At 41.6% G+C, this 17,023-nt stretch overlaps 1 protein-coding gene across 2 annotated transcripts in view; it reads left to right on the top strand.

Moving 5' to 3' along the window:
* LOC118569796 (24-hydroxycholesterol 7-alpha-hydroxylase) overlaps window positions 1–17,023 on the top strand; it is an 84,248-nt gene that overhangs the window by 54,590 nt on the left and 12,635 nt on the right. The window contains exons 8-10 of one of the 2 annotated variants that reach the window (XM_036168040.1): window positions 753–886; window positions 6,604–6,699; window positions 7,561–7,649. In XM_036168040.1, the coding sequence (XP_036023933.1) occupies window positions 753–886; window positions 6,604–6,699; window positions 7,561–7,649 (319 nt within the window). The remainder of the gene's footprint in view (window positions 1–752; window positions 887–6,603; window positions 6,700–7,560; window positions 7,650–17,023) is intronic. The other variant, XM_036168042.1, reaches the window with a different exon arrangement.

Raw genomic sequence — 17,023 nt, 5'->3', positions numbered from 1 at the left:
TGTGTGTGTGTGTGTGTGTGTGTGTGTGTGTGTGTGTGTATGCACCATGTGCATGCAATGCCTGTGGAGGCCAAAAGAGGGCATCAGAATCCCGGGAACATTCTTTACATCTGCTGGGAAGCCAGAGGTCGATGGTAGATGTCGCCTACAGTTGCTTTTCTACCTTACTTTTGAAGACAGGGTGTTTCAGTGACCCTGGAGCTCACTGAATCTGCTAGGCTGCCTGGCCTGCAATCCTCAGGGGCCTTCCATTGCTGCCTTCCTAATCTGACATTCAGCCCCACTCTAGCTTTTTCCATAGGTGCCATAGATCCAAACCCAGGTCCCCATGCTTGCATGGAAATCTTTACCAACTGAGCCATCTTCCAGCCCCTTAGGGCAGTGTTGATTTGCATCCCCCAATGACTAAGCATGTCCAGCACTTTTTGGAAACATTTACTTTACTGGCTTATTCTTTCAGTTTTTTACTGCTATTTCTTTAAGTGCGATGGGGCTTTAGACAAAGAAGAATGAGATGAGGGAAAACTGAACCCTTCTAGACAGAGGCCATCTTAGCTGTTCTGTCGCCGTAGGACTCTTGGAGGTGGGGTTGGGTGCCAGTCCATCCTGGCACAGAGAAGAAACGGAATCAGTACACCCCAGCAGCACTTCCTTGTTGGTGAGCTTGTCCTGCGTTGAGGAGCCTGCTCGGAAACCACCATCTGGTCTCTCTAGTGGTCTTTTCTTTAATCTTTAAACAATTCTCTTTACAGGTAAAGATAAGATTAAAATGTCGGATGAGGACTTGAAGAAGCTCCTTCTAATTAAATGGTGTATTCTGGAAGCTCTCCGCTTGAGAGCCCCTGGTGTCATTACTCGAAAAGTAATGAAGCCAGTTAAAATTCTGGTAAGCTCTGGTTTTGTTTGAAAATGATGAACCTTCTAGAAGAAGTTTGTGTTTTGTTCTTATGTTTTCTAGGTTGATATATTATTGATTTCTTTGCTTAATATAACTGAATAGAAATTATATATATTTATCATATACAGCATGCTTTGAAATATGTACATATTTTATAATGGCCAAATCAAGTCATTAATCTGTATGTTAATTCACACACTTAATCTTTCTTATATGAAAATATTTGTGCATTCTATGAGCAGTTAGCACACTATTTCTAACTATAGTGACTACATGGTGTACCATACGTCTTTAACACATTCTGCTGTTTAAATGGAATTTTGTATTATTCGATCAGCATTCCCCAAGTCTCCTACCTTCCAGCCCCCAATAACGACATTTCTCACCACTACTTCTATGGGCTGAATCTTTGCTTTTGAGATGACCTGGCTCTTATCCCTCTGTGCCTGGCTTATTTGTCCTCAGGCTTCTTCTTTGCTGTTGTGAATTCCCATCTTTTAGAAAGTTGGATGATGTCTCATCATGCACATGCACGGAACATTCTCCTTCATTCACCTGCAAATGGACACACTCTGATTCATGTCCTGGTCACTGTAGAGCACGCTGCAGTGAAATGACGATGAAGTTATCTTTTTGGTGTGTTAATTTCTCATCCTTTTCTGTAAACTCAGCAGTTAGACAGCTTGGTCACACAGTAGTTCTGCTATTAATCTTTTGAGGGGCCGCCATATTATTTCTTACATGGCTGTACTAATGTGCATTTTGAAAAAACAGTCTCCAATGGTTCCCAGTTTGTCTTTGTCCTCTGACACCTCTGCTCTTTTGGATAATACAGATTCTAACAAGACTGAGATAATATCCCGTGAGGTTTGGATTCCTATTTCTCTGACAATGATATTGCATGTTTTCTTGAAAAAACAAAACAGACAAAACTTACTGAATATTTTGTAGGTCTTTAGTAAATTTGTGTGTGTGTGTGTGGGGTGTGTGTGTGTGTGTGTGTGTGTGTGTGTGTGTGTGTGTGTGTTTGTGTGGTGTGTGTGTGTGTGTGTGTGTGTTTTTGTGTGGTGTGTGTATGTGTGTGTGTGTGTTTTGTGTGGTGTGTGTGTGTGGTGTGTGTGTGTGTGTGTGTGTGTGTGTGTGTGTGTGTGTGTGTGTGTGTTTGTGTGTGTGTTGGGGGGTGGTTATGTACATAAGTTCAGCACCGTGGAAGCCATAGGAGGGTGTTGGACTCCCGGAAGCTGGAGTTACAGGCCGTTGCAAGCTGCTCTGTGTGGGCACAGAGAGCCAAACTGGAGTACCCCGGAAGTACAGAGAACACTCCAAAATGCTGAATCACATCTCCGGCCAGTTCTCCAGTCTTCTTTTGAGAAATGTCTACTCAGGGCCTTGCATATTTTGTAGCTCCCTTTTGTTCTTCCTGTGGAGTTGTTAGAGCTGCTTATGTGGGGAACATGAACCTTTCTCAGATGTGTACATCACACATATCTCATCCTGTCCCAAAGGCTGTCTGTCCACTTAGCTCTGCCTTCCTTAGTTGTCCAGAGGGATTCTAGTTTAGAGTAATCTGGTTTGTCTGAGTTTTTGAGTTCCTCAAATCCTCGTTTCCCAGATCCATATCAGGGAGGTTTTCCTCTGTGCTTTGTTCTGGTTGTTTTACACTCGAGTTTAATCTGTTGGAGTTGATTTTTTATATACTGTGTGAGATGAGAACCTAATTTCTTCCATCTGCACATCAGTATCCAATTATCCCAACACCATTTATTAAGAAAGCTGGCATCTTCCCATTGGACATTCTCAGCACCTGTATAAAAAGCCGTAAATGAGGGATTGATTTCAGGGCTCTCTTCCGTTCTGTCGGTCTGTGTGTCTGGTTTTGTGCAGTTTTAATTACTGCAGCTCTGTATTACCTTTTAGGACCTGTGGTGCCCTGCCTCCAGCATTGTTCATTCTGGTTAAAGTTCTTTGGCTATTTGGGGCCTTTTGTGATCCCATGTGAATTTTAAGATTTCATTTTTCTCCGCTGGAAAAGGTCATTGGATTTTGATAGTGTGTATTATTTATATGGGCCCCTAAGTTCCTGTGAGTTCTAAGTGACCCTAGAACAGTTTGAAAATAAGTTAAGTGACACAGTCTCATTCAGAGATTTGTCTTTTGGAAAAGATTTTCACTACCTTATAACCTTTCAAATAGAAATGTGGCCGTGTGATCCTGTATCGGTTATAAAATGTGGCTGAAGCCAAGCAGGTGGTCTTTTGTCAGCTGACTTACCAGGAAAAACTTTATTTTTGAGAACTTTATATATGGAGATGGTGATTTTCAGTCACATTCACCCCTCTGCTCTCCCTCCAGCTCTTCTCAGATCCCCCCCCCCCCCCCCCCCCCCCCCCCCCCCGTGTCTCCTCCCAAACTTGGTGTCCTCTCTTTCAGTCAACATCCAGTGATTATAGTTGGTGCTGCTCCTATTGGCAAGGATGCAGGGCCTGGCTAACCTACCAAGAGAGTGCATTCCTCCCGCCCTGGAAGCCATCACCTGTGCAGGGTTCCTCAGCTAGGGGTGGGGACTTGTGGGCCACGCCCCCCCATCCATGTTGGCTCCAGCCTGTGCAGACCTTGAGCAGGTGAGCACAGCTGCCAGGAGCTCATGAGGACCACAGCTCCGCCATGCCCAGAAGATACACTATTCCTCCCCAGTCTCCTTCCTTGCTATTCCTTGAGCCTTGCAGCAAGGAGCTGTAATGCCGACATACAGACATACCATTTCTAGGCGTGCACTCCATCAACACCTATTTCCTGTACTGATTCTCAACAAGTGCCTCCAAGTGACTGGCAGGAGTTTCTAGCCACAGATGAACATGGCTGAGAAGAGGGCAAGCATGGCATGGATCATCTGGGCAAGAGGACGGCAGCGGAGTGAGGACAGAGTCGGGGAGAAGTCTCCAGTCACCATGCGGAGTCTGTGCACGTGGCAGACTGCAGTGAAATATCTGTGAATCAGCCATCAATCGCCAGAACCAAAATTTTAAAGGAATTACTTGGCTCAGGGGCCTTTATTACCCAGGGAGATCACACAGATTCCCTCCATCCTCCCAAGGAGATCACACCAATTCCCTCCATCCTCTTGTTTACCTTTTTTATACCAGGGGGATCACACTGATTCCTTCCATCTTCCCAGGGAGATCACATCACACTGATTCTCAACATTCTCTTGTTTACCTTTTTTTATACATAGATTGAGAGATTTGGGATTGATAACCAGGGGGTTTTGGTAGAATACAAAAGAGCTAAAAAATCCCAATTTGTAACAGTTAAAACATTTGCACCCCCATGAAGACAAAATTAGTTTCATTGATCTTACATAAAGAATAGCGTTTTGTTTTATTGGGATTTAGATAGCTTTACTTTTAATTACTCTATTGATTAAACTGTGAGTATACTCTGAGAGGAAGTGGTCTGCTTGTTGCAGTGAAGCAGAGAAATGTGTTTGTTTCTCTGTATGTTGGTATAATCCTGATTGAGCTTTTTCTAAGTCTGGTTAAAAAAATAAATCCCAGACACTTGATATAGATGTCTCTCTGTCAGTGGGTGTCCCGATGGCTCTTTCAGGCACATGGATTTTTAAAACATATTTAATCTAATTTTTCATTCAGTTTAGAACTTCTGTAAATGTTTGGGACAGGGTTTTGAAGCAGGGTCTTATTATGAGAACACGTGTGTGTACCTCAGTCTGGCCTGGAACTTGTGGTGACTCTCCTGCCTCAGCCTCTAAAGTATTAGTGTTGCAGGTGTGATCCACTCTATCTGGCTTATTTATCGTCTGCTGCTGTTGTTTAAGGTTTTGGTTTTCAGGATTATACAACTTGTTTGTAGAGATACAGTTGTTCTTTGTTTCTTTCTGTGGTAACAGGGATGGTACCCAGGTCCTTGTGCAGGCTTGGCACGCACTCTACTACCAAGCTGCATTCCCAGCCAACAGCTAGGAATGTTTTAGACTTTGGTGATTTCTTTGATGTAGGCATTATTTTTATTTCTGTCTTTTTGTTTTGTTTTCTTCTGTTATCACACTGGCTATAGTTTCCAGCACTCTGTTGACTACTAATAGTGTCCAACAGTGCTTTGTCCTGGTCTCAAGGGAAAGCTTTCATTTTCACCATTAAGTGCCATGCTGGGTATAGCATTTTTATGGATGCTCTTTGTCAAGTTCAAGATGTTTTATTTCTACTTTTCTGAGAATTTTGTTCATCATAAATCACTGTATCAGTTGGTAGAACCACATCCTTTTCCTTGGTTGTCTTACTGAGATGGGTCACATTTACTAGTAATCAAATACTGAATCAACCTTTCACTTCTTTGATAAATCACTTGATCATAGTGTGTGTAGTATGTGGTGTGTGTGTGTGTGTGTGTGTGTGTGTGTGTGTGTGTGTGTGTTATATGTTCTATGCATATGCCTCTGGAGGACAGAGGTTCACAGAGATTGACAAAGGGTGCTTCCTCAACCACTTTTTACTGATTCTTTATACATATTATTGTATTTGTTTTGTTGATTTTTTTAAATTTTAAAGTATTTTTATTGAAAATAAGCACAAGAGAAAACAATGACTGCTTAATTATACTAATTATTAATAAAACTGAGTTGACGTGGTCAATCATCTTTTTGATGATTGTGCATGGTCTAGAGGATACCCTCTGCTTTTGGAGAAGACCCAAGTGTGGGTTCCCAGCACCCACATGACCACTCACAACTGCCTATAACTCCTGCTCCCAGGAAATCCAATGCCCTCTTCTGGACTCCCCAATATTGCATTGAGTACACAGACACATAATCAAAATAAAGTAAATCTTTAAGAAAATAAAATGCTGACATTTAACTAATATATCCCTCTATGTAGTCAAGCATGTATGTACAAGTGACTCAAAAGCAGAATTAGAAATTAGTCATCTCCTAATTGGACCATAGAAATGATCTAGCCAAGGAAAAAGGAGATCGCTTGGTTTGTACAAGGACTTGTCTTGCAAGCACAGAGACCTGAGTTCGGATCCCCAGCATCCACATGCAAAGCCAGGTGTGGCAGTGAGCACTCATTATTACAGTGCTGGGGAAAAGAGACAGGCAGGTCTCAGGGGCTTATTGGCCAAGAGGTGCAGCCAGAATGATTAGCTCCAGGTTCAGCGGGAGACCCTGCACCTAAAACATTAGGGCTGGGGAGATGGCTCAGCAGATAAAGGCACTCACCTCCAAGGCTAACATCTAAATTTAGTCTCCAGAATCCAACTCTCACAAGTTGTCCTCTGTCGGCTACACATATGTCATGGCACAAACACATGCACATGAACACACACACACACACACACACACACACACACACACACACACAGAGAGAGAAAGAGAGAGAGAGAGAGAGAGAGAGAGAGAGAGAGAGAGAGAGAGAGAGAAGAGAAGAGAAGAGAAGAGAAGAGAAGAGAAGAGAAGAGAAGAGAAGAGAAGAGAAGAGAAGAGAAGAGGAGAGGAGAGGAGAGGACAGGACAGGAGAGGACAGGAGAGGAGAGGACAGGAGAGGAGAGGAGAGAAGAGAATGACATAACCAGAAAAGTTAGGTTTTTCTCACTTATTATATAGTTGTAGCTTGGTTTTCAATGACCTGAACTCTCTTTAAAACTTATTTCAGAATAAATGATTTGAAGCTGATTTTTTTCTATCTTAGAATCATACAGTTCCTTCTGGTGATCTGCTGATGTTGTCTCCATTCTGGCTACACAGAAATCCAAAATATTTTCCCGAACCTGACTCATTCAAACCTGTAAGTGCTCTCTTTCAATATGTATTATTCTCTATAATGTCTGTGTTTCTTGCCAAGAATATGAATGCATAAATTAGCTGAGCCTGTATCAGTAAGCAGCCATATTTTCTGGTAACCGTGCCCAACGTTGGCTATGATGGACCAATAGCATTTGCAATGTAGATGTTGCAACATTTACAGATTGGATAGAGGAGTGTGGAATGAGCATCCTCAAAGATGAACTTTTATACAAAGCTGGGAAGGAACATGAAAGCCAGTAGCCCTGGTTCTCCTGGAAGGAAGCCTTATTTTGTATTCCTTGGGCAACTGCTTCTGTTGCTGGTTTCCAAGGAGCCCACAAAATAAAAACACAGCAAATTAAACTAGTGATCTGTTATTTCATGTGCTTGGGGACTCACAGGACTGAGCCATTCTAAGAGTTCAGCTAGTTCATGCCTTGCCTTTAGGAAAGTCTGGGATAACTGGCACCCAGATATATTTATTCCACAGCCTTCCTTTAGCAGGCAGTTCTGTTCATGTCTTGCTGTTGAATTTATTATTATGAGCAATTTCATGATAAAGCCCGAGGCCACATTAAAAATAGCCTTCCTCTTCTTAGGTCAATTCTGTAGGTGATTTACATTGTCATTTACATTTGCCACTTAATAGGATTCTTGTTAAGCCTTTTTTGTTTATAAGTTCATGTTCCAAAACCACAATTGTGTCTGATATTAATAACAGGTTGGGAGGAAAAATGACCCACAACTCTGCAACTTTGTATGCAAGGATTAGCTGTACAGCATCATTTTTAGCCCAGAGAAGCAGAGTTAAGCTTATTTATATAAGACTGACTTAGGAAAAAAAAGTGTTTTCTTCCCACAGGAACGCTGGAAAGAGGCAAATTTAGATAAGAATGCTTTCTTGGACCGTTTCATGGCTTTTGGAAGCGGGAAGTTCCCGTGTCCTGGAAGGTCAGTGTGGCAGCTGGGCAGCATTGATGCCGAGAGTGTACAAAAAGACAGTGGCTCAGGGGGAACACACCACCGGGCCCTTAATTATGGAGCCACAGGGAAACCTCGGAGGGTCCATCTCGTTTTGTCAGTGGTGGGGTGGGGTGTCTTTGTGGGAATGTCTGTGGTGGCTTCTGACAGGAGACCTCAGGAGGCGACACTGCACTAGCTGGTGCCAGGGGATGTTGGGGCTTCTACCATCCATGGACAGACAGTTTAAAGCACTACCTTCCTGTGTGCGTGTGATGCCATTGGAGGGGCATGTGGTGCCTGTGTGCAGATGCATATGTATATGTGTGCCTGTGGAGATCAGAGTACAATCTTAGGTGTTGTTCCTCAGGTACTGCCCACAGTTTCTTTGTGTCAGGGTCTTTCATGGTCTCCAACTGGCCAAGCAAACTATGCTGGCAGGCCAGGGAATCCCAGGAATCTGCCTGTGCCCACCTCTTTAGTACTAGGATTAAAGGTGCATGCTTTTATGTCTGAGTTTCTCTCTCTCTCTCTCTCTCTCTCTCTCTCTCTCTCTCTCTCTCTCTCTCTCTCTCTGTGTGTGTGTGTGTGTGTGTGTGTGTAATGTAAGTTCTGGGAATCAAACCTGGGTCCTTGTGCCAGCCTTGTGGTTATCTCCCAAGCCGAGTGCCACATTTTAAAGAACAAAGGTGTACATTTGCTCAGCTACAGTGTTGTCAGATGTTCATTATGGTTCTGGGACATTGCTGGCTTGGAGGTAGGCAGCAGTTGACACCTGGTCCTTCATCTGGTGGCTTTTGTCTTGCAGAGCCTTCCCCTGGGCACCCTTTACAGTTCACTGCATCTACATTCAGTGCACTTGGCATGTTCTAGCACAAGTGTCCATCATTTAATGGATTGTTTATATTATTTATCCAACCAGAAAATAATCGAACATTTCCCTTTGCCAGGGATAGGCACTGGGGAAGATGGGCATGGTCTGTGCCTCATGAGATTCAGTCTACATTAAATAAGTCCCATTTCTTCACTGAAGAAGACCCACTTGGAGTGATGTTGGCATTTATTTGTAATAATCTCACTCAGGAAATCATTACAAATCCTTTTTAAAAAGTATATTTAACAGATTGTAATTTCTTAATTTAAAAAGTCATTCATCATCATTTGAATAGTAATTTCAGGTCGTATTTACAATTATTATTCTATAAAGCACCAGCTCTATTCCTCTTTTCTGTGTGTTTTAGAGTATCAATATGCTTTTAATAGTTTGCATCTCTTCCTAAATGATTGTAATTTAGTCTTAGCCAACCATGAAGCTTCTAACCTCCTCTTTAGGATAGATTTCAGGGACCTGAATCTAAGCAGATTAGCACATGGTGTTTCCCTGAAGACAGGTGTTTGTTCTTCACCAGGTAGTTGACATAAAATGGCCCAATCAGAGCAAAATGAGACTTTTATTTACATAATTAGAGAAAGATGTTCACTTTACCCCTCACACTCCAATCAAATATCATCATCCTCAACAACAACAACTACAAATCAGCCAGTGTTTGGAGTGGCGATCTTTATGACAGGGTAGAGCCCGTGGATGAAAGAGCAGAGATGTGGAAAGATCCTGGGTCTGTGAGATAAATAGATAAATGGCAGCATTTGGACGAGCTTGTCTAGTTCCTGTTTTATTCGATAATGAATGTACACATTTTAAAGGCAGTTTTAGAGGTTCCATGAGTAGAACTGGACACATGCTCACATGTCCACCTCATTTACAAGAGCTAAATGCTAAACGCATGCCAGATATTTCATGAGGAGAGTTTAAACAGTACAGCAGCAGTAACAAAACTCACCTCCTTCATTCTGACTCTCATTATTGCCACTTTAGAAAACCAGTTTGTTAAAGAGAAAAAGATTTGTTTTACTTTTTAAATTCTGTCTGTCTATCTGTCTCTGTCTCTGTCTCTGTCTCTGTGTGTGTGTGTGTGTGTGTGTGTGTGTGTGTGTGTGTGTGTGTGTGTATCTCTGGGGGAGTATGTGTACATATAGATCTGATGTTACCGGCAATTGTGACGTGGCGATGTGCATGCTTGAACTTGTGCACATTGCAAGAGCAGCCATTTCTCCAATCCCAGAGAAGCAGTTCTGAAACCAGTGAGTGAGAAGTCCATCACTTTTGTCACATAGTGAGGCATCACCACAGCTGTAATTCTTCTGAAGACAGTAGATATTACTTTTCTCAGGTCTCTTGACATAAATTCTCCATAGAAACTTAAGAGTCTCTTCTACTCATCTTCTTTGGCTTTGAGTCTGCTACTGAAGCCAAGGACTACAGTATTGACAGTGAAGCATGTAGCATGGGCCAGTGGTAGACAATTGCCTAATGAGTATTATTCCCAAGAGGAACTATTACCACCCTCCCTGCAAGCTTTTAAGTCTGAGAGACATCTATTTGAGTATGAAGGTAGTGGGTACAATAAAGAAGACCATGAAACTATAACCCCAATCAGTGGTAACTTATTTGGGCAAAAATTGTATTTACAGAATATATTGACCACAAAATTTGTATTTTCAGAATATATTGAATTCTTCCTATATGCAAGGCAAGTGTCCTGTGTACCTCTGGGGATTTGAATATGAAAGAGCCATATTCTCAACTATAATGAGGTGAACACCTGGTGTTGACAAGGAGGACATGGGGTTCATAAATAGCTTTAAGGAATGGAGAATAGCGATGCCGCATACCATACTGAAGATTCAAGATAGAGGTGTAACTGGTTAGGGGGATCTTGGCGATCTCACGGGAAAAGTGGCCTTTGAAGGGAACAAAGAACTTTTAGGTTAAGGAAATAGAAGGAACAAAAGGGATATCAGCATAGAAGAGCTTGGAGCTTATGTTTTTACAGATGTTTGGACCAGGTTAGATCAGGATTGGTTGAGGAGAAAGACGGGCTATGAATGTTGGGTTGGTGTGCTGGCTAATCTTGGTAATTGACTTGACACGTCTGAGAAGTCCTCAAAGAGAAATTGCCTTCATCAGATTGGCTTAGGGGTGTCTGTAGGCATTTTTGTGATTGCTGATTCATGTAGGAAAGCCCAGTTCACTGTGGGCAGTGCTATCCCTAGGCAGGTGGGTCTGGGCTTTAGAAGAAAGGTTCTGAGCAAGCTGTGGGGAGCAAGCCAGCAAGCAGTGTTCCTCCATGGTCTCTGCTTCAGCTCCTACCTCCAGATTCCTGCCTTGACTTCCGTCCATGATGGACTGTAACTTGTAAGATGAAATAAACTCTTACCTCCCCATGTTGCTTCTGGAAGCCAAAATAAGGATGATTTGAATATGAGTGGCTGTCACAGATGGTGTGGATAGCTAAATTAGGAGAAGAAAGGGGCTTGGGGGGCAAGATAGTAAATATTCCTTGGGAAATTCTGACTGAAATGTGGCAAGATATCTATTGTATAATCAGACTCTCCAGGTTGACTACAAATGTTGACTATGTCTTACATGTTTTTAAAATCCACATCAAGTCTAGGTTTCTACTAAGTTTCTGTTTCAAAATATCTTTTTCCTGTCACTTATTTTAAACAGGCAATTCATGAAACATTTTGTTTTTAAAGAGAGATAAAAATTGTTCAGGCGAGCAAATGACTTCATTTGGGCGATGTACACCAAGAGAGCTTTTTCCACTGGGAATTTAATCCTATGATTCCTGAGTATAAACACCAGCAAATGACACCCATTACTAATTGGTATATCAGGGGCCAACTTATTTTCTCATGCACAAAATACTCAGCAAGTCAAAGTTCCCTGCAATGTAGCTGACCATCAAAGTCCATCATAAACACATACTCTTATGGCCACACTGCTGTTGTTTCCTAAGAGTTCATGCCATTGGTGTTCCATCAGAGTCCCTCTCTTGGGTAAGCATGGAAAGTTTTGCTGATATAGCTAAGTCAGTACTTGGTACAGCCACCAGCAACTAACAGACACAATGGCAGAGCTGTAGCACCTCTTAGAAATAGTGAAAGTTCTAAGGGGTTTACAGAGGAGCCCCTTTCTAGACACTTCCCTATAGTCAGACTTTTTGGACCACTAGCTCCCAAATAATGACACAGAGACTTATTATTAAGTATGAAATCTTGGCCTTAGCTTTGGGCTTGTCCCCACCTAGCTCTTAAATCTTAAAATAACCCACTTATACTAATCTACATTCTGCCATGTGGCTTGTTACCTTTTCTCCATATTGTACTTCTGACCTCCTCTACATCTTGCTGGTGAATCTCTGCCTCTCAGATTCTTCGCTTGAGTTCCTCTCTCTCCCTGGAAGTCTTACCTATCATCTCCTACTTAGCTGTTGGCCATTCAGCTCTTTATTAAACTAATGAGAGAGTGCCTTAGGCAAGTGAGTTAAAACAGAGACACATCTTTACAGTGTACAAAAAGATTATCCCACATTTCCCCCTTTGTGTCTAAATAAAAAGGAAAGGTTTTTAACTCTAACATAGTAATTCACAATGTCTAGTCCATTTGTATTTGGCAAATTCAAAGAAAGTACTCCATTATCTATCCTATCTTGGTGAGTACAAAGTTCTATACCTAAACCACTTTTTATTATAACTAGTATTACCCTCCTAAAAATAACCTTTTAGAACTTAAAGTATTTTCTTAAACAACTTAAGTTTTCATGTCTCTCAAGCTTTATAAAGTTCACATCTCTTTTATGAATTTCTTTTTTGAATTTGGTAACAATGAAAATGGTAAAACTGTAGCTGTCTAATCTTCAACCCCAATAGAGACCTGAGAAGGATAAAATATTACCTGAGTAAATAGGAAGTGCAGAACAAGCAACTTCCAAAGCTATAGAAATGATAGAGATAGCTGGCTGCCTGGACAGTCACCCAAGGTTCCTCTGCAATGTAGGGGCATCCATCTTTGGCCAACAGGCCTAGAATATCTGACAGACTTTTCTGTGAAGCAGGAATTATGAAGGACTTGCCTACCTTGTCTTGGTAAAATTTGGCAATTGACTTCCTTTGTGTCTTGTTTATCCAATTTGGACAGCATACTGTCAGCAGTTAAGGCAAGGACAGTTTCTCACCCAGTGGCTAGCTTTGACACATTTAAAGCAAACTCCCCATATGGAGTTTTTTCGATGCCCGTCATCTTCTCTGAAGTAGATTGGTGCTTCCAGAAGCAGACATATGTCATGTCGTGAAAAGCTTTATGTTATTAAAACATCTTAAATCCATATTCTACAGATCTCTTGAGGTTTTTGAAGACCACCTATCTATCTAAAACATATCTCTGGTTAACCTTGAAACATGACTACAAGTTTGATTGTTACAAATGACTACTAACTCGCATTTCTTAATTATCCCAAGCAGTTTGTAATAATAGCTTTCAAGGACTAGAACTTTTACATTTTTAAATAAGCTGCATAGGTACAATACCTTAAGCAAGAGTAGAAACATATATACAGTATGTTATAACAAAAATAACCTTAAATTTGTATCAATATAAAAAATGCATAGCAATGTAAATATTTAAGACTAGTAGTTGCCTTTTAGTTTAAAAATAGATTCAATAATCTACCCTTTTATCCTAGCTTTCCTATATCCCTCCTTTTTCTTTTCAAAAAGGGAACCCTGAATCTAACCTCCTTTGATTAGTTTCATCTCTGACCCTGAACAATAACAAATTGCAACTAACTCTCCTAAATAATGACAAACATTCTTAACCCACCAAATGACCAAAACCCACCCACCCCACCTCTTGGAAATGTGGGTGTTGTGTTCTTAAAATTACTTCTGTTGTCTGTGGGGTGATGGCATCTTTAGGGGAACCTGAGAAAATTGGGGTAATGGTCAAGGCCTGGAAGAAGTAGCTGTACCATTTGTTGTCCAGTCTCTGTGTGATGGGAAAGTGTAGGGCTTGTCTGAAGTCCTGGCTAGAGTAGTCTGTAAGGCTGGACCATTTCTGCTAGCAGCTTTGAAGTTGTTCTGGGTGCAAATTTTTGAAGAAATTTCAACAAAGGCATTCTGAAAAGCTGGATCACCTGGACTACTTGTCTTCATTGGTGTCTGGTCCTTTTTTTTCCCACCCTGAAAACACATAAACTTTGAAGGTAACACACGTATCTGCACTAACACAAGTATGGAATGTGTAGTGTGTACAGGTCAGCTAAAGATGATTCTTTGCTCTATGTTTGAGCAGGTAGAAGGCATCTGTCAACTTTATAAGACCATTTGAACTATATAACCTAACTGTAATATAAATCTCCATGCCATATGAAAGGATGGCATGTAATAATAAGTCATAAGGACTCAGTAGCCAACAAATTATATCATGTCTCATCCAGGTTCTGAGTTGTTCCCATGTCCAGGGATCAGCTGACATTACCTTTCTTTTAGTTGTTTTCTTTGGTTTGTTCCTATATGTCTGCAGTCAAGATTTTCAGGAGGTCTCCCTGGTCAAATCTGATATTTATTAATTTTGATGGAATCCATTGCTTTTTGTTTCCTTTGGAAACAAAGGCATGACCACTCCCCAACACAACAAATTCTATAACTTCCATTCTGAAGTTAAGGCATTCTTAAAATATACAGGATGGTTTAATTTAGTAGTTTTTTTTTTCTTCCACAATCCAATGTCTCTCAGCAGCTGTTGTTTGTTTACTTATTAGCATTTAAAAAATTAAGAATTTATTAAGCATTATATAGGGTCCAAACTCCTCATGTCATATTTCCCATTCTCACGTGACTTATTTTTTTATGTTACTTTACTCTCTAAAGATTTTATTATTTTTAAACTATTTATTATTTTTTATGACTGTGTATACCCATTTTCTTCATTTTCTTTTCTTTCTTCTGCACCTAAGCACATTTTCAAGCATACTGTACCTGTTCAGAGGTTTTCTTGGTCTGGACCTAGCTTTTTACGCAGCTTTCTGATCATGTGAGCCAAGCCTTAAAGGGCCAGGCTACCTGTTGTGACTGACCCTATAGGAATGGGTGATTGCATATGAACAATTACAAGCTTGCTAGAGAAACTGAGGAGCATGCACACCACGCTCTGGGAAAATGTTGCAAAGCCCTTATGTATATGCAGGCTCCTTCTATGGCTCTGTTTAGCACATTGCACTGGTGGCTTTCTCTGCCCCACTCAGGTCCAGGAGAGCGGAGCCTCACACCTGCAGGCACATGCTGGGAGACGGGTCTACCCACCCCAGCTCTGTGAAGTTGCTGGACTGAGCTGTGTGCAACAGTCATTTCTACCTATTCTCCCATGGAGTAGCATGCCAGCTCCTCAGAGGCCCCATGCTTGGTTATATGGGCCTCCACATTGGATGCCAGTGTAGTCAGGTCTTTTTCTGGACTGCCAGCTGCATAATGACAAAGAGACTTTTTATTAAGTATGAAAGTTTGGCTTTAGCTTAGGCTTGTTCCCAACTAGCTCTTAAAACTTAAATTAACCCATTTATATTAACCTATGTTCTGTCACGTGGCTTGTTACCCCTCCTGAGTACTATCCATCCAACTTCCTCTGTTCTCATTGGCAAATCTCTACCTCTCGGATTCTTCCCAGAGTTCCTGTCTCTGCCTGGAAGTCCCGCCTATCCTCTCCTGCTTAGCTATTGGCAGTTCAGCTCTTTATTAAACCAATCAGGAGGTGCCTTAGGCGAATAAGGAAAGACTTAGACACATCTTCACACCATGTGATCAAATATCCTGCAGCATTTCCCTATAGCATCTAGGAAGGGAAGAAAGAAAAATGTCTATCATAAACCATATTCTATGGGTTGAACACACATGTTGACTATATCTGATCTATTTTTAAAAACCTCACTAATTAAAAACTCCAATTAATTAATTCTATTGCTAATGAAGTTCAGGCTTCCAGCAGGAGGAAGCAGTGTGAGTGATCAAACGTCTTTAGAAATAGTGGACTGCCAAATGAAGAGCCATATCCTTGCAGACAGGCTCAGATTGAGCTATGAGATTCAAGTGGGAGAGAAAGATGGGATTCTAAGTGGAGAATTTTCCTTGCATGGGACTCTCTGAGAGCTGGTGATCTTACAAGAAGGGGACATGCTTCGTCTTTCTGCCCCCTGGGATGTCCATGAAGAGAAGCTGGCTTTACTTGGTCCCCACACTTACAAGAGGATATCTGCTAGGCTATACCAAACGCCATGGGTTAAATTCCAGGGTAAAACAACAACTCCGGGACTGAAGAGTTGGCTTAGCAGTTCAGAGTGCTGACTGTGCTTGCGGGGACATAGGTTCAGTTCTCAGCACCCACCTCAGGTGGTGCTGACTGTGCTTGCGGAGGACATAGGTTCAGGTCTCAGCACCCACCTCAGGGACTGCTGACTGTGCTTGCGGAGGACATAGGTTCAGTTCTCAGCACCCACCTCAGGTGGTTCACAGCTGCCTAGAACGTTAGTTTTCTGGCGTCTGGGCCTCCAAGGCCACCTGCACACATGTGACACATATAAACTCAGGAAAACACACATACAAATAAATAAATATGTTTAAAGACCCTGATCTTTAGCAAGATTAACAGTGATCTATAGCAAGAAATAAATAAATTCTTTGGTAAGATGGTGTAATAAGAGTGAGGCTTCAATATTTGAAATACAAATAAGTGGCATTTATCCTTGAAGAATAGAAACTGGTTCTGTGTGTGTGTGTGTGTGTTTGTGTGTGTGTGTTGTGCAGGGTCAGTGGTGTTTATGTATCCCAGGGCAATGCTAGGCTACAAAGTAATTCATGTGCCTTATATTACTAATGGAAACCTCACAACTATTGAAAAATGCCTTAGAAGTGTGGACTCAGCTAATGTAGATTAGTAGTAGTTAGTCAACCAATTTAACAGCTCCTGAGCAACCAATATTAACATGATTACTCACTGACTCAGTGACTACTTGTTGAATGTATGTGATGCTCACTGTAGGGTTTTGAACATCACCTTTGGAAACCAATCAGATAAAGCTCCTTCCTCCATAGAAGGGGTTCTAACCCATGTTCTAACTCAGGTCACTTTGTTAAAAACTACAGGTTCAAACAGCTTACCGTGGTTGGGGGGATTAGATGTGGCAGCATACAAAGCTAGCCCTGGTCTAGAAACATGGCTCTGCAGGTAGAGGCACTTGCTGTGCCAGCCTGATGATCCTAGCTCAGTCAAAAGGACCCACATGAAGTTGGAAAGGCAGGACTGGCTACCACAGGTGTCATCCGACCTTCTCATGCTTGTGCCTTCCTGTATGCTTGTATGCACACACAAACACTTAGTATACACACTAGCCCTACTTAAAGGAAGTTGGCACATGATAAGTGAGAGGGTTTACATGTAGAATAACTTCCATAACATGGGAATAATCAAT

Source organism: Onychomys torridus, chromosome 18, assembly GCF_903995425.1.
Source record: "Onychomys torridus chromosome 18, mOncTor1.1, whole genome shotgun sequence".
In the NCBI taxonomy this organism is placed as follows: Eukaryota; Metazoa; Chordata; class Mammalia; order Rodentia; family Cricetidae; genus Onychomys; species Onychomys torridus.
This window is presented reverse-complemented; position numbering and strand designations above follow the sequence as displayed.